Source organism: Sarcophilus harrisii, chromosome 2 (genome assembly GCF_902635505.1).
Source record: "Sarcophilus harrisii chromosome 2, mSarHar1.11, whole genome shotgun sequence".
Classification (NCBI taxonomy): domain Eukaryota; kingdom Metazoa; phylum Chordata; class Mammalia; order Dasyuromorphia; family Dasyuridae; genus Sarcophilus; species Sarcophilus harrisii.
This window is the reverse complement of record NC_045427.1, coordinates 55,747,278-55,775,223: the sequence shown is the minus strand read 5'-3', so window position 1 is coordinate 55,775,223 and position 27,946 is coordinate 55,747,278. Positions and strand designations below refer to the sequence as shown.

Here is a 27,946-nt window from a genome sequence, read left to right as displayed (position 1 = left end):
CAACTCAATAACTTTCTCCCTTGTAGGCCTGTGGCTCTCTTTAAGGCTTTTGAAATTGTTGTTTTTTAGAAACCATGAGACATAGAGTAGGTAGAGAGAAACTCTCCTTGAACCAGATCAGGAGGAAGGGATTACTATGATAACTCCAGGAAGACAAAAAAAAAAAAAAAAAAAAAAGATTTTGGTTCAATATCCAAAAATACCCAATAAAACACTGTAATATACTCACCATGGGCACAATGGGCCCACTCACTCTAGTAGAACAGCTGACATTTAAGCTTTACAAAGGCTCTGAGCTGCATGGTGGCCCTGCTGGTGTTTGTCCTGGAATTGGAACTGGAGTCCAGAGAATGCTGACATTCCACCATACGGGCCATGGAATCTGCTCTGTCGAAACAGGGTGTCTGAAAATAAGCCTGTGCTGGAGTTAATTATGGCCTGGGTAGGCTGTCCAAGCAACACCTGAACTAGAGAGAGGCAAGAGGTCGAGGGAAGATGCTGGAAGTTGGGGTCAAGAGGAGAGACTGCTGACCACTAGCCTTTAGGGTGATAAACTGGAGGCTGGTTCTCACCTTAGCTCCCATTTACCTCTGCTTCAGCCTGATTTCTAGTTCATCACATGACCCGGACTGACCCGAGGTAATCCTGCAGTGATCAGCTCCTAGGAAGATTTCAGATAGATCACCTTGGGTCACTTCCTGTTGGAAAGAATAGTCCTGAGGGGCATTAAAAGGAGTCCTTCCCAAACCCCGGGGTTTCAGGAAGCCTCAAGCAGACACAGTTAGCTTTGATTCTTGAGGGTCAACAGGGCAGGTTCTGAGAAGGGCCTGAATTGTGAAGAGAAAGTTTTCTTATTCCTCACAATTCATTTTGTCACTGATCCTTCCACTAGAAGAGTGCTGGGTTTAGAGTTAGGTCCTGGGTTCAAATGCTGTTATTGCTACTTTATCTGTGGCACCTTAGACAAAGCCCCTTACCTCCTTGGATATTTGTGGCACCTTAGACAAAGCCCCTTACCTCCTTGGATCTCAGCTTCCTCATTTGTCATGAGGATATTGGACTTAATGACTTTCAAGATCCATTCCAGCTTTACATAGATTATTGACCAGTGGTCTCTATGGTCCCATTTATATCTATAACCCTAGTCCAACCTTCTCATTTTACAGATGAGGAAACCGAGTTAATTAAGGCCTACTGACTTGCTTAGGGTCTTGAAGCTAGCAAGTGTCTGGGCCCAGATTTGAACTCAGGAAGATGAATCTGACTCCAGGTCTGCACCTATCCACTGTACCTCCTAAGCACATGTTAGGAGCTCAATAAATGCTTGTAGACTGAATTTTTCCTTTCTACTATGCTGGCTCTCCTTGGAATTCATGGAAGATGCTGTTGTGACCTGTTTCCCTCAGATAAAGTTATAAAATATAAATGTGTGGTTTTATATATGCTAATGTTTGTGCTGAGAAGAGGGTGGACTAATGTGTGGGCTGGGAGGGGGTACTAATTGCACAACTTGAGTTGGGGGGAGGTTAAAAGGGATCAAGATGGTGAAAAGGGAGGAGTCACAGCACATTAGGATTTGGTGTTAGCTGAAGGACTGCAAAATCGGCCAAAAAGGAGCATTTTATTCGTCCAGGGGCAAGTAAATCAGCTAGAAAAGTCCTGAAAGCAACAAGCAGTGAGAGAAAAATTTCTCTTCCTAGTGAGAAGGGATCCCTGGAGCTACGAAGTGCAGATATGTCTCCTGAACATCGTTCTGTGGTGTACATGAAGAGTAATTATAATCATCATAATTATTCTGAAGGCTATGGCCATGGTTGGAGTACGTTGCCAGGTTCCAGCCAAGTTGTTAGGGCCCGTGGAGTGGTGTTTATCAGTCAGAGAATCAAAGATTCAGAACTCACCGGGTCTAACTGCTTCAAAATACAGATTGGGGAACTGAGGCCCAGAGAGACATCACTTAGTGATGTACCTATGGTTTACACCAGTGGTTTTCAAAGGGATATCTAGAGAATCTCCGTAGATTCCTTTCAGAGGGGCTACACAGTCAAAATTATATTTTTCTAATATGGTAAATGTCCTTAAATATGACGTACATGAACAAACTCTTTGGAGAGATGCTCAACGATTGCCACTAACAGAGATACTGAAAGCAACAGTTTGAGAACCACTGGTTCACACTTTGGGTTAAGCAGCAGAACTGAGGCGAGCCATCCTGGCTCTGGGCGTTTTCCCTCCCCAGCAGGAACGCCCCCCTTCCGTCTCGGCCTCGGACTCCGTGGGCTCCCGCTCTAGGAAGGAGGGGCGCTTGGCGGGGTCAGGAACTTGGGGGCCGCAGAGAGCATCCCGCAAACGGCCAGTCCGCAGAAGTCCGAGAGGGGGCGCTCGGCGACGGGCCCCGAATACAAAACAGGGCCCGCCCGCGGGGAGTTTCAGCTCCCGGGCCACGGCGGAGACTGCAAGCCTACAATTTGCCCGGGAAATAAAAAAAGAATGACAGGAATTCTTTCCCCGTGTGCCGCCCGGGGGGTGGGTCCTTTGTCCCCTGACGGGCTACTCCAGAGCAGAGTCAGACACAGGAGAGAAGCCCCAACGTCCAGGGCCGACGGGAAGGCTCTCCGGGGCTCGGTCCCCACTCGGGCGCCCCCCGGGTCTGCCCATATTCCGCTTCGTCCAATCAGGAGCAGGCTGCCCACCCAATAAGGTGTGTCCTCTTCTTCTATTGGTTGTTGGAGGCCTCTGCCTCCAATAAGGGGCCGTTTACTTTCCTCCTCTCAGCTGCCTCCGGAGTGAGAAGCGGACTTGTTTTCCTTTTCTGCTTCATAGCCTTTCGGTCTCGGGGATTAGGTAGGCGGGGACACCGAATACGAAGGTTCTTCCCGGGACCTTGGCAGGCGCAGAACTACAGCTCCCGGCAGGTCGCGCCGTCTGTCTTTGGGACCACGTGGTTCCCTTTGCTCCTTCCCCCACTCTGTCCCTTGCCCCTCAGGCTCCTCGAGTCACGCGGGTGCAGGGAAAGAGGGCGGGGCTGAAGGGCAGAATGCCGCCTTGGTGACCAATAGGATGGGCCGGGTAGGGGCGCCCTCCCTCGCCCCCGGCCGTGCGCGCCCCGGCGCGGGGCTGGAGGGGAGGGGGAATGTGGAGCGGGGCGGGAGCGCGCCCGGCGGCGGGGGCAGCGACGGCAGCGGCGGCGGCGGCTGTGGTGGTGTAGGCGGCGGCGGCAGCAGCAGCGGCGGCGGTTGGGGGCGGGCGGGCGGCCGTTGGAGGCGGAGGCGGCCCAGCTGAGGGGCGGCTGTGCTCACTCGCTCCTTCACTCCCTTGCGCTGACAGGCAGCAGGCCGGAGCCCGGGACAAGGCCGGGAAGTTTGCGGCGGAGCCAGGCATGAAGCGGCACTGAGGCGGAGCCGAGCCGAGCCGAGCCTCCGCGCCCGAGGAGAAGGAGGCGCCGCCGCTGCCGCCGCTGCTAGTCCCCGGCCACGCCGATGACTACTGCAAACTGCGGCGCCCACGACGACTTGGACTTCAAGCTCATCTTCGGGGAGGACGGGCCGCCGCCGCCGCCCCCGCCCCCGGGGCCCGCAGGTGAGGACGCCTCCGACCCCCAGAGCCCCGCTCCCGCGAGGTGGACCCTCGCCCCTCCCGCTCACTGTCCGCAGGCCTGCCCGCGGGGCCCGCCCGCCCAGGAGTCTGCGCCTTCCTCGGACGGAGCCGGAGAAAAAGAAAAGAGAGAGAGGGGGGGGGGGAATGAAGGAGGGAGCGGGGGTGGGGTGGGGGGGCCGAGAGATGGGGCGGGGGAGGCAGAGCATGGGAAGGGGGCCTGGCTGGCCGGCCGAGAAGGGCGTGTAGGTGTGAGAGCGGGGAAACATGGCCCGAACGTTGCCAGCGTTAGTGTTCCTGTGGCGTGGCTTTACTCCTGGGTCCCGAGGGCGCGTTTGTGTGTGTGGCTGGGGAGGAGGGGTTGGAGAGCCTCATCCCCCGCCACCCTTCCGCCTGGCTGCCCCGCTGTATTTGTGAGTTCGGAAAGCGCTCCCTGCGAGCCGGTCTGTCCGTCTGCTCCTCCAAGGTGAGAGGCGTCAGATGTGGGCTCAGTGTTGCAATGCCTGGGTTCTCGCGACCCTGATGCTTTCTGCTCAGCGAAACCACTTAAGTAGAGGAAGACCGAGGGGCGTTGTGGAAAGAACTTTGGTTTTGGAATCAGTCCCTGGGTTCCTATCTGACCGACGCAGCGGGGTCAGTGTGTTCTCTTAGCTCAGATCTCTCCTGGCCTCAGTTGCCTCATCCGTAAAACGAAGCTGCGGGATCACATCATCTTTTGAAGGCCACTTTCAACCCCAATTCCATCAACTCCTGTGGTTGCCCGTTAGAGAAAGTGAAAAATAAAAACGGACACAATTGCATTCATAGTTACTTTTCTGCGTCCTCGCTGTTTCATTTGGATTAATTTATGTAGTGGAGTCTTTCGAATTTATGCCACAAAAATAGGGCTTCTCCTGCTTGAGTTTTGATTGCTTTATGTGCCATCGGGAATGGACTAATGACATTTTTTTCCTTGATAAATCATAGAAGTTATGATGAAAAACTATTTCAAGCTCTAAAGTGTAAAAGTTTTCAGTATTTTCTGTAGCATAATAGCAGTTGTCAGTAGCTTTTAAATTTCAAAGACCAAAGTGGAATAAGAGAAAACATAAATGAATTTTACTGATGTGAAAGTAACAAATGTTGAAACTTGAAATCTAACGATTAACACTTCATTTTGGAATGCCATTTGGTAGAACAAATGCAAGATTAAGAACAGATTTTTAAATGCTTTGTTTTGTTGACCCTGTTGAGAACAGTTTAATCTTCCATACCTTTTCGGAGGGTAGCATATTGCCAAGAAACTAGTGGGAGAATTCTTTGAAAATTCAGTGCTTTTTTGGGGGGAGGCGGGGGAGTACAGTGTTTATTGTGCTTTTTCGATCTTGGAGTATTTAATAATTTGTGAACATGTTGGTAAAATCTGTACTTAGTTTTGCCAAGGAGGTAAGAATTGTCATTGATCTATTTCAATTTTATATATTTATGGAAATCTAAACCAAGTTTATTTTAAATTATTAAAAGTTTTCTGAGGGTGTATTGGAAGTTGACATTCTTTATGATTTTGCCCCACTGTTCTGAGAATAGGTGTATTTTTTTTTTGTAAGAAAAAGTTCATTATGAAAGATAAAGCATTCTACTATAACCACTTAACTAGTTTACAAGGAATTTTGGAGGGAGGGGAGACCAGTGTATTACTCAGAATCCCCTTGTAATAGTTGTAAGGATTGACCAGCCTTCTATGGAAACTGCTCTTGAGACTCAGGTTGGAATCCTGAGTGTGGGCAACCTTTAATTAGGCTTCATATTGTGCATTTGAATGGTGTAAAATGAGCTAAGTTATTAGAGGAAGTTCAGCAATAAATTGCTTTATTGTAGTCACATTGGTCGAATCTGAGTTAGATTTACATAAATCTATTAGAATTGTCGAGGCTGTTTAGACCACATAAAGATAGATTATGCTTGGAAACAATCTTTTTTTGATCACTTTATCAATGATAGCTTCCTTTTCAACATCAGAAAGACAATTTCAACCCATAATATTCTTAGGTTAATATACATAATATATTTAGGTTTTCATAGATAATTGGATAAACATTTATTACAGAAGAAATCAATCGATTTTTGAATTCTTCCAGCTCTGAATTCTGTGATTTCTGGCAGCAGTTAATAATGAATATTATCTTGTCTCTATATCTAGTATGTTAGAACTTTCTTATCACTATGCCAAAAAAAAAAAAAAAAAGATAGTAATTAAGGTAAAAAAATATTGTGTATTCATCCATTGTTTCTGAAAATAGAGCTTTCCATCATAAGGGGAGAATCCCTCTGATATATTTCATCCTTTTTATTTAAAAAAAAAAAAAGCTTCATTTTGTTTTGACAGCAAATATTTCTTAACAGTCCCCTTTATATAAGTACATTCCACAAATGTCATTTTATTGATTTTTTTTTTTTATAACTGTAAAGGAAGATTCATTTTGCAATTATGCTACGAACATTGAGGGTTATACTTGATTAGAATTTTGTAGTTGTATGCCTTTCCATAGTCCTCTAAATTTTTCATAGTCATCATACCTTCTGGTGCATTGTATATGCTATTCTATCCATCTTCCATAATTTGTTCTGTCATTCCACAATCATTGGGTACTATTTTTTGGATTTTACCTTTTTGTCATTACAAATCATAATTCTGTACATATGATCTTGTTTTTGTAACTTCCTTGGGGATATAGTTAGAGTATTGATAAATCTGATTATTGAGATGGCTAAGGCAAAGGGTATGAACAATTAGGAACTTTTTTTGTGTAACTGCAAATTGTTTTCCAGAACAATTAGGTCATTTACCATTCAGCCTTACCTGATTCAATGGAGAAAGCTTCTTATATTTTAACAATTTTGCTAATTTGTTAGATATGAAAGGCCTAGGCATTTATCAGGCAAAGATATTTTTTCTCCCAAGCCTCAGCTACTGATGTTTAGCGTCATCACTTTTTTTGGAGGTGTCATGCGTAGAGCTTTAAATTAATATACTTATTATGTTTTACATGACTACACATGTGTAACTTGAATAAAATTCTTAACTTCTCTTTGGAGTGGAGGGGGGGAGGGAGAGAGATTTAGAAATTCAAAAAAAAAATTAAAGCATGTTAGAAAAGATTTTTATATATAACTAGGGGAAAAAGTAAGATATAAAATTAGAAAAAAATAACATAATTGTGATTATAATATGATTTCTTCTTTTTTTTTGATGACAGATCTTTGTCTACAAACAAAAGATCTTTCCATTCTCTAATTTTTCTATGCATTTTTAAAAATGCATATTCATTTAGGGTTATGGCATAAGATGTCCTTTTTGTGTGTTTCTTCTGTCATTCCACAATGTGTCCACAATGTGAAAGATGTATAACATCTTTCAGAAGAATTGTGATTTTAGAGTATGTTAAGATTTATTCCAAGAATTACCCACAATCCTAGTATGTTAGAGGTGGAAGAGACCTTACTTAGATGCTTTACAGGAGCATAGTGACCATATAGTCATTAAGTGAAACTCTTCCTTCCATTCTTTTGGCACTTTAGAGTTAATATCTAAAGAAGCAGTTAAAAAATTCAGGGATTAAAATTTATTTGCATGCGAAATCAACATATGTTTTGATGTTCATTATTTTGATCTTTGAATAAATTATAATTTGAAGTAACCAAAAGTGAGTTTAAGAGATTTGCTTTTAGGATGAACTTGCCTGCTAAATTAGCCATAACAGTTTCTGGGATTTTCTGCAGTACAGTTAGTTTTTGTTAAGTAGTCCTTCTTGTCTTTAAGCATGTAGACTTGTTACAGCAGAGGAATCTGATGAAAATTTCTTTGTTTTTTAGTAAACTCCATTTGTCTCAGTTTGTCAAATTACAGATGTGTACTGTTTGAGCATATCCTAGTCTGTCTGATGAACTAGTGTGGTTTTAGATCTTGCTAAAGGTTTATTACCACAACTGAAAATCTATTTGTCACATAACATAAACACAAAAGGAGATTTCTGTTTCTCTAAGAAACCCTTAGGCTTCTTGTGTAAGCTTATTTTGATACCTTTTTACAAATGGACATTTAAAAGTTGGGAGGAAGAGAAAGCAAATCAAAGGACTAACCTTCTATATTAAAGTTATTGTTACAATATAAATGTTCAGCATGCCGAAATGTTTCTTTAAACTATATATTTTTGACATTTTTGACATTAGCTCTTTCAAGGTGGTATTTTTACTAACTAAAGATGCTTGAAATTAAAAGAACTAGTGTTTTGCAGAAACTGACTAGTTCCCTAGATTTATGATATAAGCTTCATAGTGAATTAATTGCCTCGATTTTAAGTTTTGTGTTATCTTTACAAACTTTAAAAATCTTAGACCTAACTTTCAACTATGATACTTCAAATACTAAGTAGGAAACTTAAAATAATATGAATTATCAGTTCTTAGTAAATACTTTGGCTAATATGTTTTATTCATTTCAAAGAATAGATTCCTTGATGAACTTTTGTGAACTTAATCTTAGGGCTTTAATTTAGTTTGACATTTCATTATCTTTATTTTTATGTTTTATTCTCTATATAGATTCAATAATTTTTTCTTCTGGCTAAATTGCTATTTGTTTTCCCTAGGCCTAAGTATTGAATTTCTAGGTCTAAATAGTAAGGAAATTGCTAATATTAGGAAACTCTGGAGTGATACTTCTGCCTTCCCCCATTTGATTCTGTAGTTTCTCCATTTGGTATTTTCTTTGTTTCTTTTTAAAAGAAAAATAATTGGTTTGGTGCATGTTTTTGGTAAGATGTTAAAAAAATTAATTTTAGGCATATACCTATGAGCTACTCTTTCCAACACTCAAAACCACATTCATTCTATTGGAATGCTGGGGGAAATTTGTATTTTCATAATTTCTTTACCTTTATAATTCCCATTCTTCAGAGAATGAAAATAATATTAGCCCTAAACAGAGTTTTTCTTCCTTATTTTTTACATAGTATCTTTGTTTTATGTCACTTTTTAGATTATTTATATATATAGGGCTTTTCTTTATTTTTTTCTTTTTGTTTTTAAAAAATACAAAGAATTTTTAACCTTCACCTTTGCAAGACCTTGCTTTCCAAATTTTTCTACCTCTGTTCCCTCTCCTTCCCAAGACAGTAAGTAATCTGATATGGGTTAAACATGTGCAGTTATAAAGATTTCCATATTTGTCATGCTGTCGCCCCCCCCCCCCCCCCCAAAAAAAAATCATATCAAAAAAGGAAAGAAAAAGCAAAGAATAAGAAAAAGTGAAAATGCTATGCCTTTATCCACATTCAGTCTTCATAGTATTCTGTCTGGATGCAGATGTTCTTTTCATCACAAGTCCACTGAAATAGCCTTGAATCACCTCATTGTTAAAAAAAAGAGCAAAGTCCTTCAGAGTTCATCTTCACTTAATCTTGTTGTTCTTGATGTAATCTTGATGTTCTTTTGGTTCTGCTTACTTCACTCAGCATCAGTTCATGTAAGTCTTTCTAGGCTTTTTTGAAATCGGCTGCTTATTTCTTATAGAACAAATATTATTGTGTTGCTATATATGATGTACATTCATATACCATAATTTATTCAGCCATTTCTCAACTGGTGGACATCCACTCAATTTCCAGTTCCTTGTAGGGCTTTTCTTTAAATGATACTAAAACCCTACCCTAGAATCTTTTGCTTTAAGCAAATAAACAGATAAGGAAAGATTATATGAATATATCCAATTTGAAGTCACATAGTTTGGAATAGTTGAATTCTTGTTTAGTCCCTCTAATTCTGTTTTGATTCTTTGATATGTTTCATTTTCTCTTTTATCACTAACCTCTAGCTGTGAGTACTAATATTCATGTTTTTGCTTGTTATTTTTAAAAGAACTTTTATCTCCTTTGTAGAAATAGGGATTACTTTTACTAAATTTTGTTTTCTTTTTTTAAATTTTTTGTTATAAGGAATGTTATAAGATGGTATAAAAACAAAATATCAAAATGTATTAAAAGTAAAGAGAATTTGCCCATACTCTAGATGAAATTTAATATTACATGTAGAAATCTTATGAAGCATGGAATTATCATCATCATGCTCTACATAGTATCTATATATGCTAGGTACAATGCTAAATATTTTATCAAAATTATTATTAATAGTGGACCTTCTATGTATAAATAAATATTTGGAGGGGTGTATGTGCGTACACAAGAAGACTGCCTTTAAAGGATCTCATGTTACTAGTTTAAAAAAAAAAAACTTACTGTAATTAGTACTGTTAACTCAATTCTTTCTTTGACTTTTCCCTTTGCCAAATTATCGAAGGAATACCTTGGCATTTTTCCCAGTCCCACTGTTAGAGAAGGTAGCTTACCATGTACTAAATTTACAGTTACATTAGATGTTATAACATTAAAACCTTTGTCATCTATGTAGCAACAACTAAAACTTTCTGGGTCTTTAGTAAGAATTGTACCTTAAACTGAAAAAAATTGTTTTAGTATCATAAGAGAAAAAGTCTTAGGCTCAAGAAATCATTTAGCATTCTTCAGTTAGACTTGATTCTAATCAAATTTTATTAGTTCTGACATAGTCCATCTGTTTCTGTTTAAATGTACAGTAAGGGCCCTGATTTGTTCTAGTTTTGTTGTTGCTTTTTGGGGAAGGAAGCAATATAAAGTTATTGCTTTTGTAACATATTTTGAAATTATTTTATGTTGCTGCAAATGGTAACTAAAAAGCCACAATATAAAATTGGAGCGTTTTACAAAAATGTTTATTGTTAACATTATGTAACCTAGAAAATAGAATATGATGGAAATTACTTTTCGCTTTTGCTAGTGCAGTGACAAATGATTCTTCATTACAGTATTTAGCTTTAAATAAGGGAGTGGTGTAAGAATCAATAGTATTGCTCTTAAAGATGTGAGAAACTTGAGTAGGTTGGGCCTCATTTGATAGTAAGCAGCAGTTTGACTGTTCACAGTAGTAACATAAATAAGGGAGGTGTTGTCTAAAGCTGCCCTGGTGGGTCAGGGGAATAGACATCGCAGACTTGGCAGAAAGCCTGGCCTCTAAAACAACATCCAAGTCATCAAATTTGCCCAGGCACGCCGTGTGAGGTTCAAATGACAGTGGAATTTAAGATGAGTGAAATGATCAGTGTGGCTTAGGAGAATCACAAGCAGGAGCAAGCTTTTTAACAAGCCATCATTCTACTCAAACTTCACATGGATTTGCATGTTTTTTTGAATTTGTGTTGTGTTTGTACAGTTTTATGGCCCAATTGTCACCTTCCTTAGTAATGAAATTATTGTTGACTGGCAGAATTTGCCTGGCTTTAGGAAAGACAAACAAGTAAACCTATAAGATTTAGCCGGCATTATGAATCGACAACCTACCAGAAGCTGAAATTTAATCACTGTTATAGTAGTTGAGTATCCTGGTATCACTGCCTGAAAGGGAATTGCAAGTTTGGTAAAGCCAGAAAAATCCTAAGTAAATTGGAAGATAATTTCCAGGTTTTTTGTTTTGTTTTGTTTTGTTTTTTCCAACTATAATTGGATGACACCAGTATGCTTTGTGCCACAACAACAGGTGAGGCAGTTTGTGTGTGTGTGGTGTGTGTGTTTAAAAAATTATGACATGTATTTTTTTTTAACATTATGTTGAATTTTTATTAGTTTTATTAATTTTATATTAGTCAAATAAGGTATAAAATTGGGTTGATTCGAAATCTTTTACAGTAGAACTCTTCCATGTTAATTGTTTTGTAAGAGAAAATGCTGAAGTTGAACCTCTTTTTTAAAAAAGTTTTTCAGTAGAGCAAACAGTGGTCAAAGTATTTTGGTTAATAGCATGTGACTTGTATTTAAATATGTTTTTCACTATACTGTATTTGGAAAAATATTTACTGTAAAGGCCTTTTAAATAGATTTTTGCTAACTATGCAAATTCTTTTAAAATCAAGTTCCAAGATAAGAATAGGAAAAATATTCATTCTACCCCTACTCCTAAAGGATTATGTAATTAAAATAGCAAAATGTCAAGTTGAGTATTGCTTTATTAAGTATATATGTCGTAAAGAAATGAACAAGGCATATGTTGTTTGAAAAATCTGATTCTCATTCATCTTGAAATTTTACTGGGTAGGGATTGGGATTGAGATTATAGCTATGTGGAGGTGGAAGTATGTGGGAATGCAAAATGCTTAGATGGTGTACTCTTTGAGCAGTGTATGTGATTGTGGGTTTAGGTTTTTTTTTGGGGGGGGGGTAAGGGAGAAAATTCTGGTTTACAATTTGGTGCTTTAATTCCAGCTGCCTATGTATTATTGTCACTGAAATGAAGGAAGCATTTATTTATATTTTTATTTTTTTTCTAAATTGCTTGTAAATTTTTTACCTGTAGGTATCTTGTATATAAGGATAGAATTATGAATTAGTGCCACTATTTGAGTTATCTTTTATGATCCTCTGAAAACTACAGTGTTGCTTTGAGTTACAAAACTAATTTTTGTTTGTTGTAAGATTATTATTGAAATAGAGGTTTTGGTGTCTTATGAGGGATAAGGGATAAGATCAGGAATAATGAAGAGAGATTTTCAGTTGGTGAATTTTTTAAGCAAACAGCATCAGTTTTTTTAGATTTTTCCATTGATGAGGAACCATATGCAGTACTAGGAAAAGCAACATTTTTATTGTTAGTAGTTCATGCATATTAGAGGAGAAGAGATAATGTGATATCCATTTAAGGTACTACTTTTATTATTGCAATATCAAAATATTAAGAACATTTAGTGAATGTTCCATCTGACATAACTGCTTAAACTGGGAAATTGGGGTTATAACATTTTCTTGCTATTTAGGTTACATGTCTTCCCTCTTTCACCCATTCCTTAGTTTCTGCCATTTTGTAGAGGCTCAGTGATGTTGTGACTGCACTTGTGTTCAAGAGGCCTGGGAAGGAATCCTCCTCAGGTAGCTTATTGTCTTTGCTATTTGGGGTTTGGAACCTTTCTTTAACTGCAAATTGAGGGTAACATTTGTACTAACTATTTTACAGGAAAGTTAGGAGAAAAGTACTTTGCAAATCTTAAATATGTTATAAATATCTTTGTTTTTTAAAATCTGCTTAGTCTATCATATGTAATTCTGTTACTGTTTCCTGAATATCTACTTTTCACCTTTCTTGAGGCTAAATTCTTAATCTGAATCTTTGGTCTCATTGAGAATACTGTCATATTGTCACAAGGCTAGATTACATTCTGGTTGATTTATCAGGACCATACTCCCACCAACTGTTAATAGGAGTCTTTCCCATATTTCCTCAATTCCATTCTACTTGTGGAATATCATGCATATAGAGAGAGTCAGGTTTTTCTGGATGTATTTATCAGGCCCATAGTGGAATATCATGTATTATATATATATATATATATATATATATATATATATATATATATATATACACACATACACACACATATTATATAAAACGTCAGTTTTTTGGTGGGGATGTATTTATCAATTTTGCTAGGTTTGGGGGGATGTTCTTTTAAAATTTTTATTATAAGGATAGTTTTCGGGAAGGGAAAGGAAAAGGATGCAGGGAAAATGTAACAGATATAAATAAAAGTATTTTTTAAAATGCCTTTATCATATCTTATATAAATCATCTTTATTTTTCTACCTAATTTCCTGCTTTTTATTTACTTTCTACCTGTCAGTAAAATTTTTATATTTTTAGATCACTTAGAGTCTATTTTTCTTAATAAATACAAGTATATGAACCATCTGATTTTACTAGTATTGGAATTCTTACCACCAAGGTCAGAATACAGATTGCAGCTCATCTATGGCTTTGTAGATATGTCCTGGGGAGCTTCCTGTGTGTCACAATAGAAATTAAGCTGCTTAACTCACATGAATCCTGAATGTCAAGAGTGGAATTGAAATGGAAGCAAATTAGTCTCCAAGCCTAAAACCCTATTGACTGTGCCATACACACTTTCTTTAAAATATATTCTAAACATATTAACATTGACTACACAAAAATAAAAACTTACTCATAAAAAATTATAAACTCCACTATTTGTAATTTACTTTTTAAAAGATGAGATGTCATTGTGAGCCCAATTGAGGGCAGAAACTATTTTTTGCCTTTTATCTATAACAGTTAATTCAGTACCTGGCCCATAGTAAGCACTTAATAAATACTGACTGACCCTGATAGTATTTAGAGATTTGCCTGGGACTCATTAAGTTTGTGAATTGCATAAAAGTTATCCTGTGTATCAGAGGCAGGACTTGAGTGAGATCTCTGTAGTTCAAGGCCAGCCTTTTCTAGTTTGTGTATCAGACTGCCTCTCACAAGTTACAGGTCACAGTTTTTAAAGGTAAATGTTAATTTTAAAAAGTACTCTTTCCTTTTATGTTATGCAGATTGGTGGGACAATGGATGGAGTATTGGTCTTGGAAGCAGGAAAACCCTAGTTCATAATAGCTGTGTGACCTTAGGCACTTACCCTCTGTCTGCCTTGATATCCTCAAGTATAAAATGGGATAATAATAGTATCTATACTGTGCAGAGTTGTTGTGAGGATCAAATGAGAGATAGTATTGGTAAAGTGCTTAGTATAGTACCTGACACATAGTAGGTGCAAAGTAAAGTGTTTTCTTCCTTCTCTTTTGAAATTTTTTTTTAACGTATGTTCAGATTTTGTTGCTTTGTCTTTATTTACATCATAGTTTTTATACATATCTTCATTTTGTATCACTTTATATATTTTCCCATATTTGAATTCTTCACATTTGTAATTTCTCGTGGCACATTATGGCTCAGCAATTCCCTAAATTTTATAGTTGGGTTGTTTCTTTTTTTTTTTTTGCTATTACTAAAAATGCTGCATTTATTTATTTATTTAGCACAGTTCTCACTAAAAGCCCTAAAGATGTTTAACAAAAGAAGACACGACAGATCTCTGGTTCAAAGAGTAGGAACAGTTTTGAAGCTTTGATTTTATAGTGCTAATATTGCTTTCCAAAAAGACTTAAGCTGCTTCATTGCTGCACCAACATTGTAAATCATTGTATGTTTCTCTACAGACTGATCAGCATTGAATTTTAATATTTTTTTAAAAGTCTCTTTCACAGTTTAATGTATATATGATGGCTATGAGCATGGATCTTTATAGCTGGTCTAGTCTGGCATCTCACTTTAAGAGAAGATGAAGTTAAGTCTCAGAGACCATAAATGACATGTAGGTAGGCAGAGCTGAGACTTTAATTCAGGTGTCTCAACTTGATCAACGTTCTTTCCATGAAATCATATTGCCTGCATTCCTATAATTCTTTTTCTTGTTCAATTAATAACCTTTTCTATTAGCCATTATTAAAAGATCTTTTAAAAATTACTTCTTACAGAGCCTTTTAAATTAACTGGAAATGAAGTATTTTGTGAGTTCCTTTCTCCAGTAATAATACAATAATAATAGCTAGCATATATGTAGTATTTTAAAGACTCCCATTTATTCTCATAACAACCCAAAGAGTAGGTGTAATTATTATCTCCATTTTACCTATGAAACTGAGACAAAACAAAATTAATATCGTGGCTCTGGTCACATGGTAAGTGTCTGAGGCAGAATTTGAATTTAGGTCTTCCTGACTCCAGGAACAAAGCTTTGCTGGCTCCTAATTCTGATGCAGTATACAAACACTGGGAGATCAAATGCATTTTTGATAACCTCTTCCTCATCTCAGCCACACACAAAGATGATTATACCCTTGATCTTGCCATCATCCACAAATGCACCACTTATGAGTCATAAACCCTGAAATTTTCTTATATAATTATAATCAGCTTTCCATTTCGTCCTCTACCTTTCGATACCAAGCCTTGCTCTTTGTCCACAATGTGATCTCTACTTCCTCAATCCCTCAGTTCATCACCTCTGTACTAGCTATACTCTGCTTCTACATCTGTCTTATCAACTCATTGTCACTGAAGTAGTTCTTCTAAACCTATTCATCCCCTTTTGGACCTTCCGTTGGTCACTCTCTCCAATCCTCTCAGCTGACATTAACTTCATATTTTATTGAAAAAAATTGAGGCCATTTACTGAAAGTTCCCTCTTCCCTTCTCCACCTCATCATTGATGCCTTCTGTCACTATCTCACTTGGTCAGGTTACCCTTCTCTTTGTCAAGGCCAATCTTACCACCTGCACAAATGATCCCAATCAGCCCCATTTCCTCCAACAAATTAAATCCTCTCTATCTCCACTCTCATTTCTCTTAAATCTCTCTGCTTACTGGCTGTCTCTTTACTAGATGCAGACTTGTCTATCTTCCCCAGCACCTCAAATTTTCAACATGTTTACTTTTGAATTCATCTTCCCCATCCAAACCTTTCTGATTCTACTTCCCCCATTTCTTTCTAAAGGTATCATTTTCCTGTTCACTCTGGCTTGAAAACGTAATTTTTTCTTCTTTCTTCCCAGTATCCAATTAATTACTAAGCCTTTATCAAGTCTGCCCCTGAAATACTCTTCCATTAGCTCCTTTCTGTTTCACTCCTTCCACTGCATTCTAATTTAGGCATGTGAAAATCATCATAAAAAGAGCTGGAGGGGTTTAGGTGAATGCAAGCTCAATATAAGAGGTAGCATTGTGATTGGCAACCAAGAAAACTAACATTAGATCTTAGACTAAATTAAGACAGAAATATCTTCAAGAATAAGGAAGCAGTAATCCTCTCTATTATGTCTTAGTTAGATCTTATCTCAAATATCTAATTTACCTTTGAGTGCCATATCTTAAAGGAAGAACGTGATGAACTGGAAAATATCTAGAAGAAGCAAACAGGGTGGCAAAGGCCCTTGAGCTCATGTCCCATAAGGTTAGGTTGAAGACAGTAGGGATGTTTAGTGTAAAGGAGAAAAGGGGAGAAGAGAAGACAGCAGACTGGTGAAACACACTAGCTGTCTGCCACTATTTGAAGGGTGGGTATTGAGAGAGATTAAAATTTGTTGGCATTGGAGTAATGGATAAAGGCTGCAAAGAGGTAAATTTAGAGTTGATGCTAGGGAAAAAAACTTTTAAAAAAGAGAAGTCCAAAAGGGTAGCCTCAGGAGGTAGTAGGCTTTCCCTCTCTTGAAATCCCAAAGTAGAATCTGGACAGCTGCTGTCCAAAATTTATTATGTAGAGGAATTTCCTGTTCCGGCACAGATTGAACTTGATGACCTCTGAAGATCCTTCTAATGCTTACTATTGCTTTTTAAATGTATGATATGTTTAGTTTCAGCTTTCAAGACTCATTCTGGCTCCTTCAGATTACTTTTCTGTCCTTATTTCATAGTACTTCCTTCTCTGTATTCTTTGAGCAAACTGGACTATTAATTCATTGTTTCCCAATTTCACTTTGCTCTGCATTCTAGAGCTTGACTAAGGCCTAGGGGGCCATGTAGTCCAATTTTTTCATTCATAGAGTTAAAGAAATTGAGACCCAGAAGTTAAAAGTGATTTTCCTAATCAGGCAAGATCTAGAAAGGTGTAGAAGGACTTATCTCTCTCTTAATTCCTAAAATTTATGCCTTAATGCACCCCAAGACATTATTAGTCTTTTGACTGTCACACCATATTGCTGATTCAGTTACCTTGTAGTCTACTAAAATTCCTAAATCTTTTTCAGCTTATTGCCTTCTAAGGTTTGGATGGGGAAGATGAATTCAAAAGTAAACATGTTAAAAATTTGAGATGCTGGAAAGATAACAAGGTGAAGTGTTTTTTTTTTTGTTTGTTTGTTTGTTTGTTTGTTTTTGTAAGATTATCCTTATTGGATTTTGTCATTTAGCTTAGTGCTCTAGTTTGTTAGGATCTTTTTGAATCCTTATTCTATACTACATTACTTTTGCTATTTCTCCCAAGTTTGCCGTTTCCTGTACACTTGGTGAACATTTTATTTATGCCCTTCATCCAACTAATTGATTTTAAAATGTTAAACAATGCAAAGCAAAATATAAGTCCTGAGGGTACTTCTCTAGGGAACTTCTAGTAAGTTGACATTGAAATATCAGTAAATTTTCCTTGAGTCAGATCATTTTATCAGTTCTCTATTCATCTAATTGTATTAATTATCCAGTCCACATTTCTTCATTTTTGTCCACAAAAATAATATGAGATCCTTTAGCATATGCTTTGCACAAAGCATATATCTACATCATCTATATCTACATCATCACTATAATCTGTGTCAAAACAGGAAATAAGGTTAACTGGCATGAATTGTCCTAAAATAAAGTCATACTGTTATTTTTCCCTTTTCTTGCCTGCTCCTTATCTCATTAACAATTTTAGAGAATTTTCCTAGTAAATTGGAGTTCATCTCATTGGCTTTTAGTTTTCAGATTCTGATTTCTTCCTTTCTTTTGAAAATAGGGGCAATATGTGTCCTCCTTTAGCCTTTTGTTAACTCTTGTTTCCCATGATTTATATATATATGTATATATATACATATATATATATGTATATATATGCCATTTTGATATTTCTGAAATACAAATCTGACTCATCTATTCAGTTTTTAGTGGCTAATTTGTTTCTGGGATAAATTACAAACTCCTCAGTTTCACATTTAAAACCCTACATATACAATATGGCTCCAGTCTACCTTTTATTTCATATTACTTGCTTTTAATCACTTTCCATTACAGTCAGACCCTGCTGTTACCTATCCACACAGTTCTATCTTCTACCCTTTGGGCTTTTTGAAGGTAATCTCCCATGTCCAGATTATACTTACTCTTTATTTCTACAAACTCTTAGCAATAGAAATAATAGTAATAAAGTGAAAATAACAATAGCTAGGATTTATATAGTGTCTACTGTGTACCAGGCAGTGTGTTTTATGTACTTTACAATGATGTTCTCATTTGATTGTCACAACCTTGGTGGAAGGGATTCTATTGCTTACCCTATTTTCCATCGGAAAAGATTGAGGCACAGTTTTAAGTGATTTGCCAAGGATCAATCAGTGTCTAACACTGGTTTTGAAATCTGGTGTTCCTTACTTCTGGCCCAGTGCTCTTGTTTGCTGTGCTACCTCATTGCCTCTAGTGCTGAGCATCATTAATTTCCTTCTGAGCTCAGGTGCCATCCGCTATGCAAGATCTTTGTTGTTCCACTGGACTTGAAATCATTCTAATTACTTTAGTATACATTTGGTATTATCTCTTTGTATATTGTATCCCCTAGGACAATATAAGCTCTTTGAGGGGAAAGACTGTTTTTGACTTTGTGTTTCTGGTATCTGAAGTGATGCCATTCATATACAGTGGGTACTTCATAAATGTTTGTCATGTCCAGTTGCACTGACTTTTTCCTTTTTAGTAAATAGATTTTCTTGGATTTTGTGCCTGAGTCCCAGAATATTTATCCAAGTTTTATAAAAATTGCATTCTGTTTTTAAAAGTGCAGATTTAATACTTTAAAGTATTCATGCAATAAAAATGGGCATACATGAACCTTAAGGAAATGAGTCATTTAGGATAGTAGATAGTCATAGACCTAGAGCTTGAAGGGAACTCAGAAGCCATCTTGTTGAGTTCAACCCCTTCATTTTAGAATTGAGCAAACTGACTGAGATCCAGGTAATAGGCAGAAGAGGTAGGATTTGAACTGACAACTAATTCCTTTAATAACTAAAAATTGTTTATCATCATCTATCATAAAAGATGATTTTTAAAAGCTTGCGATTTTTTTTGGCTTGTCCTTTGTTGATTTTTATAGTTGATAGAACAGATAGATGATAGAGATAGTATGGAAGGTAGGTGGATTAGGATAACCCTATGACTTTTTATCCTCTTTGTCTAATATATTAGTCTGAAAGGGAAAAACATCTCATTGATTTAATTATCTTTATGGTTTTAGCTATACTAAGTTCATCTACATAACTTTGTGATTCAAAGTCTTCTTATTTAAATTAGTCCTTTCATTTGAGGTAGAGCTCTCAGTTTAGCCAACTTGATATCTTACTACTTTTACCACATTTAATATGTTTTTACAAACTTGCAGAAAAATTAAGAACAAAAGAACAGTTATCTTGTTAGATTCTAATAGTAGCATGGTACAGTGAAATCAGCCCTGTGGTTGCAGTCAGGAGAAACTTAGATTTGAATTATCCTCTGAGAATGTGCTAAATCTGCACATTGGGCGAGTCACTTACCCTTTCAGCCTCAATTTAATTTGTTGTGCAATGGGGATAATTGTAGTACTTCCCTTAACTTAGTGGTTGTGAGGAAGACTCTTTGCAAACCTTAACATGCATATAAATAAGCAGTAGTTATTAATGCCACAAAACTGGGATCCTGGGTACTTAGTTTCATTGTAACTACTGCCAGTGCAGTCGGTTTTTTTAGTCACTTGGTCATTTATGATTACCTAGAGTAAAAAAAACATTGAGTAAGGAGGTTTAACCTCAGCTGATTGTTATTAAAGAGATGCAGTGTTCATCACAACATGTTAAACTGGGGCCCCCTAGTGGCTGATACAAATATTTTAGACTCAGAAGGTGCTGTGTTTTTACAAACTTAATCAGAATGAGATGTCTGGAACCATTTGGTCCAACCTATCCAAAAGAAATCCCCACTATTATTACACACTGAAAAGAACAGAAAAGGAAATAAGTATTTATTAAGTACCTACCATATACCCAGCATTGTGCTGATTGCTTTACAGATCTTAATTTGATTGTCACAATTACTTGTTTGAAGACTTTTAAGGAATTAGCAACCCACCACCTCTCTAAACAGTCCATTATTCTGTCCTTTTACCACGTTTGAAGTAACCTTGTATTCAATATCTTTTTTTGTCAACTCCTTGTACACCTGACCTTAGAAACTTCCCTTGGTTTTAGTTTTAAATACTCATTAAATTCCCCTCTGTTGTCAAAAAATCCTTTACATCCCCACATCCTTTGTGAAAGCCAGTGGGCTTTCATTTTGTTATACTGACAGAATGTGGAATTCTTTGGCATGGCATTATATAGAAGCAGTATTACTACAACAGCTGATCTACTTTACATGATTGGGATTTATGGTAGATGAGTAATATAATCCATCTTATAGGCTGTTTTCTTACACTACTATTTGTAATGCAGTAGGTTTTTATGTCCAAATCTCAGAAAACTAAATTAATCAGATTTCTAGTTGATTGAGGCTTTATGAAAATTGACTAGACTTAGAAGTTAGACTTTTACAACTGTTACTTTTTAGAAAAGTAATGCACATGTGTAATAAAACTTTGGCTATCTGAACTCTTTGCAAAATGAATCTTCTAGATAATCAATTCAAAATGCTTTATTTAAACCACTTTGGGTGAAAATGTTCCTAAAATATATACTTCTTAAATAAAGTAAAACTAAAAAGCTAAACCTCATTTCTTTTTTTTTTTATTTTATTATAGTAACTTTTTATTGACAGAATCCATGCCAGGGTAATTTTTTTTACAACATTATCCCTTGCACTCACTTCTGTTGCGATTTTTTCCCTCCCACCCTCCACCCCCTCCCCTAGATGGCAAGCAGTCCTATATATGTTGAATATGTCCTAGTATATCCTAGATACAATGTATGTGTGCAGATCCAAACAGTTTTCTTATTACACAGGGAGAATTGGATTCAGAAGGTAGAAATAACCCAGGAAGAAAAACAAAAATGCAAACAGTTTACACATTCATTTCCCAGTGTTTTTTTTTCTTTGGGTGTAGCTGCTTCTGTCCATCATTGATCAATTGAAACTGAATTAGGTCTCTTTGTCCAAGAAATCTACTTCCATCAGAGTACATCTTCATACAGTATCGTTGTTGACGTATATAATGATCTCTTGGTTCTGCTCATTTCACTTAGCATCACTTCATGTAATTCTCTCCAAGCTTCTCTGTATTCATCTTGCTGGTCATTTCTTACAGAACAATAATATTCCATAACATTTATATACCACAATTTACCCAACCATTCTCCAATTGATGGGCATCCACTCAGTTTCCAGCTTCTAGCCACTACAAATAGGGCTGCCACAAACATTTTGGCACATACTGGTCCCTTTCCCTTCTTTAGTGACCCAGGGATAATGCATGGAATGAGCACTAACTGGAATCAGAAGCCCTGGAGAGCAAGTCCTAGCTGTGATATTTGTTATTCTGTGGTGACCTTGAGATAAGTCATTTTAAAATTTAGTTTACTCATCTGTAAAATGAGGGAAGGACACAACGTCCCTTCCAGTTCTACATTTATGTGTGATCCTATAATTCAAGTTTAAATTCTGCTTCAATATTGACTAGTCCATTAGATTTACCCTGTGTAAAATCAATCTTTGTGACTTAATTTCCTTCTTTATAAAATATTTGCATTATCTTATTTTATTTACTTATACAATCTATTCCCCCAAACTTGTTGCAAGGAAAGCACTTTGTAAATCCTAAAATTTCAAAAGAAATGAGGTTTAGATCTTCACAGTTAAAGGTTCTGATAAAGGCCTCATTTCCAAAATATATAGAGAGCTGACTCTAATTTATAAGAAACCAAGCCATTCTCCAATTGATAAATGGTCAAAGGATATGAACAGACAATTTTCAGATGATGAAACTGAAATCATTACCACTCATATGAAAGAGTGTTCCAAATCATTATTAATCAGAGAAATGCAAATTAAGACAACTCTGAGATACCACTACACACCTGTCAGATTGGCTAAGATGACAGGAAAAAATAATGATGAGTGTTGGAGGGGATGCGGGAAAACTGGGACACTGATACATTGTTGGTGGAGTTGTGAACGAATCCAACCATTTTGGAGAGTAGTTTGGAACTATGCTCAAAAAGTTATCAAACTGTGCATACCCTTTGATCCAGCAGTGTTACTACTGGGATTATATCCCAAAGAGATTATAAAGAAGGGAAAGGGACCTGTATGTGCACGAATGTTTGTGGCAGCCCTTTTTGTAGTGGCTAAAAACTAGAAACTGAATGGATGTCCATCAGTTGTAGAATGGCTGAATAAATTATGGTATATGAATATTATGGAATATTACTGTTCTGTAAGAAATGACCAACAGGATAATTTCAGAAAGGCCTGGAGAGACTTACACGAACTGATGCTGAGTGAAATGAGCAGGACCAGGAGATCATTATATACTTCAACAACAATACTATATGATGACCAGCTCTGATGGACCAGTCCATCCTCAGCAACAAGATCAACCAAATAATTTCTAATGGAGCAGTAATGAACTGAACTAGCTATGCCCAGAAAAAGAACTCTGGGAGATGACTAAAAACCATTACATTGAATTCCCAATCCCTATATTTATGCACACCTGCATTTTTGATTTCCTTCACAAGCTAATTGTACAATATTTCAGAGTCTGATTCTTTTTGTACAGCAAAATAACGTTTTGGTCATGTATATTTATTGTGTATCTAATTTATATATTTTAATATATTTAAACATCTACTGGTCATCCTGCCATCTAGGGGAGGGGGTGGGGGGGTAAGAGGTGAAAAATTGGAACAAGAGGTTTGGCAATTGTTAATGCTGTAAAGTTACCCATGCATATATCCTGTAAATAAAAGGCTATTAAAAAAAAAAAAAAAAAGAACTGTTCATATCTATTGATGACTTAAATCCATTGATGAATGACTCTCAGTTTTATAAATTTGTTACTTCCCTGTGAATTTTGTCTGCATGTGTCTTAAAAAAAATTTCAAGTTGTTTCTCCCCACCCCCTGGGAGTTTATAATTTAATAGGGAAGAAAGCAAGCAAACAAATTTGTACAAATAAGTTACATACAATTAAGGGTATTTTCAGCAATTGCTGATTTATGCCTCCATACCTCAATTGCCCCCACTTCCTGATTGTGGTAATACTTGTATCATGCTACAAGTTGAGCTCCTATTTGAATTATTTCAGGGGTTCCGGTCTCACCTAGATCTGATTGTAAACTGTTATCTCAGTCTTCTCACCTCCTACATCTAAATCCTAAAAACATACACCTCATTAGCTATAAGAATTCTCCTTCCACTGGACTTTGGGCTAGACATATTCTATGACTATAGTTTTATAATAATAATCAGATGGTTGTCAAATATCTTTGTTATTGTTTTTTCAAGGAATTTTATATGACTTTCATGTAGATAGGAAATACTTTTAAGAAATTTTAATAGTCAACAAACAAGTAGAGTAATAGCTAATTTTCCTATGCTTTCAATAAATTGTGTGAAGGTAAAGTTGTAGTATATTCTGAAATATCCTTTGTGAAAACCTACCTTTAACTTTTCATACCTTTTTCAAGATGTAATAAATAGACATGTCAATTGTACTCATGCAAATTTAATAGGAATGGGAAAATAGGCACATGATAATTATTGGTACGTTTTTCTAAATTGGACTTTAAGTAGTAACAATATTTGTCATTTCCCCCAAATATTTAGTATCCTCTCATCTTTCAGATATCTTGAAAATCAATCTCACAATGCCCTCAAGACTAAAGTACACCTAGAATATACCTTTTGACTACATTGTCTGCTCTTCCCATTTATTTTCTTTGGGATTTCTACTTTCTCATATAGTACAATGAAGGCTGTGCATTACATTCCAAATTAAGAAGCTCACTTATTGAGAGAAATTGTTTCAACTCTTGGTAGATCTTGTTTTCAATATTACCCTGTTTATTTTCCTGCTTCTAGTTTTATACTAAAGTGCTCTCAGAATGATCTGAATTGACTCTTTCTGTAAACTTAATTTCAATGGAGTCTTGTATATCTTTCCAGCTCAGATACTAAATTATTATTAATGTAACTTCAGATGTGTCACTTAATATGTTTCCTTATGCACAAAATGATACTTGTCTTAACTGCATCACAGGGATCTTATGACAATCAAAAGAGAGAATGGTATCTGTAAAATGTTGTGATAGTCCTTAAATGCTAGATAAATAATCATCTATTATCATCCTTAAAGAGATTGAGATGGGAGACTTCAGAAATAATCTTATATAGCTCATTATTTAATAATAATTAATATTAATTAATATATTATTAATAATATATTAATATCAATAATACTTAATCAATAATTAATAAATAATCTTATAGCTCATCTCTTTTTTAAGAGATAAGTCAAATTTTGGGATAATAATTTATTTCATTTTTTTCTCTTTCATTTTTAATCTTTACACAAGGAGTGCCTTGCTGGAGAGAGAAATCTATTCAGAAATGAATGTGATGCTATTGATTAGAGAAATACAGATTGGCTAAGATGACAGGAAAAGGAAAAATAAATGTTGGAGGGAGTGTGGGAAAACTTGAACACTAATGCATTGTTGGTGTAATTCTGTACTGAACTAGCCATTTTGGAGAGCAATATGGAGCTATTGCCCCAAGGCCTATAAAATCATGCATACCCTTTGATACAGCAATGTCACTGGTCTGTATCCCAAAGAGATCTTAAAAGAGAAAAAATGTCCAAAAATTTTTGTTACAGCTCTTTTTGTGGTTGCAAGAAAATGGAAATTGAATAGATGCCCATCAATTGGGGAATGGCTACATAACATATGGTATATGAAGATAATGGAATATTATTGTTCTCTAAGAAATGAACAGACTGATTTCAGAAAAGCCTGGAAAGACTTACATGAACTGGTGCTGAGTGAAGTGAGCAGAACCAGGAAAATGTTGTATCCAGTAACAACAAAATTGTAATGATCAACTATGATATTTAGCTCTTCTCAGCAATTCAGTGTGATCTAAGACAGTTACAATAGACTTGGGATAGAAAATGCTGTCACATCTAGAGAGAGAATTATAGAGACTGAATGGGATTGAATCATACTATTTTCACTTTTTTTGTTTGCTTTTTTCTTTCTTGTGGTTTTTCCCTTTTGTTCTGATTTTTCAGAAGACTTTGAGAAGGCAAACAATGTGATACTGATTATACATGTGAAATCATGCAAAATGTTTTCCTGTTGGAAAAGAATAAACACACGTATACATGCACACTTGAAGAAGTTAAAAAGAAAAAAAGAAAAGTAGCTCTTTTTGTAGTGGCAAAAAATTAACAATTGGATGGATGCCCATCAGTTGGGGAATGGCAGCATAAGTTATGGCATATGAAGGTAATGGAATATTATTGTTGTATAAGAAATAATGAGCAGATTGATTTCAGAAAAGCTTAGAAAAACTTACATAATCTGCTATTAAGTGAAGTGAGAACAGAAAGATGATGTGATGATCAACTGTGATGGATTTTTCTCTTCTCAATGGTGTGGTGATCTGAGACAGTTCAAATAGACTTGGGATGGAATATGCCAATAATCAGATCCAGAGAGAGAACTATGGAGACTGAATGTGGATCGAAACAGAGTTGTTTTCACCTTTGTTGTTTGTTTGCTTTTTTTTCCCTCATCATTTTTCCCCCCTTTTGGTCTAAATTTTCTTGTACAACATGATAAGTATGGAAATATGTTTAAAAGGGTTGCACATGTTTAACCTATATCAGATTTCTTGCTAAATTTGGGGGAAGGGAAAGAGAAAATTTTGGAACACACAGTCTTACAAAAATGAATGTTGAAAATCACTGCAAAAATAAAATATTATTGAGAAATTGAAAAAAAATATGCTTCAATCTGCAGTTGGAGTTCACCACTTCTCTCTCTGGAAATGGACAGCATTTTTCATCATGGGTCCTTTGGAATTGTCTTGAATCATGCTCTTGATCTGAGTAGCTAAGTATTTCACATTTAATCATCTTTACGATGTTGATATTACTATTTACAGTTTTTTTTTGGTTCTGTGCACTTCACTTTGTATCAGTTCATATAAATCTTCACAGGTTTCTCTGAAGCTGTCCTTATTTTATAGAGCATGACGGTATTCCATCACAATTTTAGACCACAACTTGTTCAGCCATTCCCTAATTAAAGGATATCCTTTAATTGACATGTTTTATTTTTTTATGTCACTCCTTTCTGATTATATTCATCTCCCTCCTATAGTCAGTTACCCATCTTTTTTTGACAAATTTTTTAAAAAGGCAGTTCAGCAAAACCACTATATTAATTAAGCATGTCTGACAGTATATGTAATATTCTCTACCTTTAGTTCCTCTCCTGCAAAGAGGGGCGGGAAATAGTCTGTTCAGTTCTTCTGGGAGCCAAGATTTTTATTTTATTTTTTTTTACTTCTTTTTTGTTATGGCTTGGAAAAACAAAATAACAGGGAATTTGAGCAAAGTATGTGAGGTGGGGGACTTGAACCTTGCAACTTCCCTTGGCAGCGCATAGATCATTTTTGCTTCCTTTTTGGTTTTTGAGCCTGTCTTATTTGCTTAAAAGTATATGGAAGATGTCAGTTTTCAAATAAATATACCCTTAAATTCAGACAATATAGACTTTGTTGTACATAGCACAGTGTCTAGCACATAGTAGGTGTTTAATAAAGTTTATTGATAGATACTGATTGGATGGAATATTTGGAATTCTTAAAATTGCAATGAAATATAATTATTATAGAAAGTCCAATATAAGGCAATCATTTACATTTTGTACTTGTGGAGACACTTTGATATAATGATAAGCACTGTGTTAAAATCAGAAGGCTTGGCTTATAGCCCTCGTTTGCCTACATTTTAACACTGTGATGCAGCAATATGTTAGTATGTTGCAAGTGAATGCACAAGAGAGGTCACCAGGGTCAGCCTCTTAATGGTGTTCCATTCTTGCCTCAGAGTACCTACATGATATAAGTGAGAGGTCACTTTTTGACATATGACTGTAAGGACACCAGTGTTAAATATTAAATATTAATAACATTTCCTTTCTTTTTAATTTTTAAACTGATATTTGTTAATTTATTTTCTCAAAATTCATGTAGGCATCAATTATACATTGCTCTTGTTACATCTTGTTAATTAAAAACAACTAATTTGCTGTAAATAAATATTGGGGGTTAGCTAGAACCTAAATGTTACTACTGGCAGGTGATGAATACAGAAACAAGCATTCCATTTGCTTAAGGAAATTAAGTTATTAGGATATTACACTAGAAGGATGATTGATTGGATTAGCCTCTTTAATTTACTATGTCACCTGTTGTTTGAAATATAGAGGGAGGCATATTGTGGTGATCATTCTGGAACACTTATTTAAATTCTACTTATTAATAGATCATCCTGGAGTATTGCCTTGTTCTGAAGGCTATTTCAGAACATTCTTTTTAAACCACTTGTAAATAAAAAAGCAACCATAATTCTTCAAGTACTTTTTTTTTTTTTTTTTTTTTTTTTAAGAA

The 27,946-nt window shown here is 36.3% G+C and overlaps 1 protein-coding gene across 3 annotated transcripts in view; it reads left to right on the top strand.

Moving 5' to 3' along the window:
* The first annotated feature begins 2,772 nt into the window (after window positions 1-2,772).
* NFATC3 (nuclear factor of activated T cells 3) overlaps window positions 2,773-27,946 on the top strand; it is a 149,596-nt gene continuing 124,422 nt past the window's right edge. For 2 of the 3 annotated variants that reach the window (XM_031950222.1, XM_031950220.1), the window contains exon 1: window positions 3,238-3,579. In XM_031950222.1, coding sequence (XP_031806082.1) covers window positions 3,480-3,579 — 100 coding nt within the window. In that variant the 5' untranslated portion in view covers window positions 3,238-3,479. Of the gene's footprint in view, window positions 2,845-3,237; window positions 3,580-27,946 lie in introns of those variants that run through there. The other variant, XM_031950221.1, reaches the window with a different exon arrangement.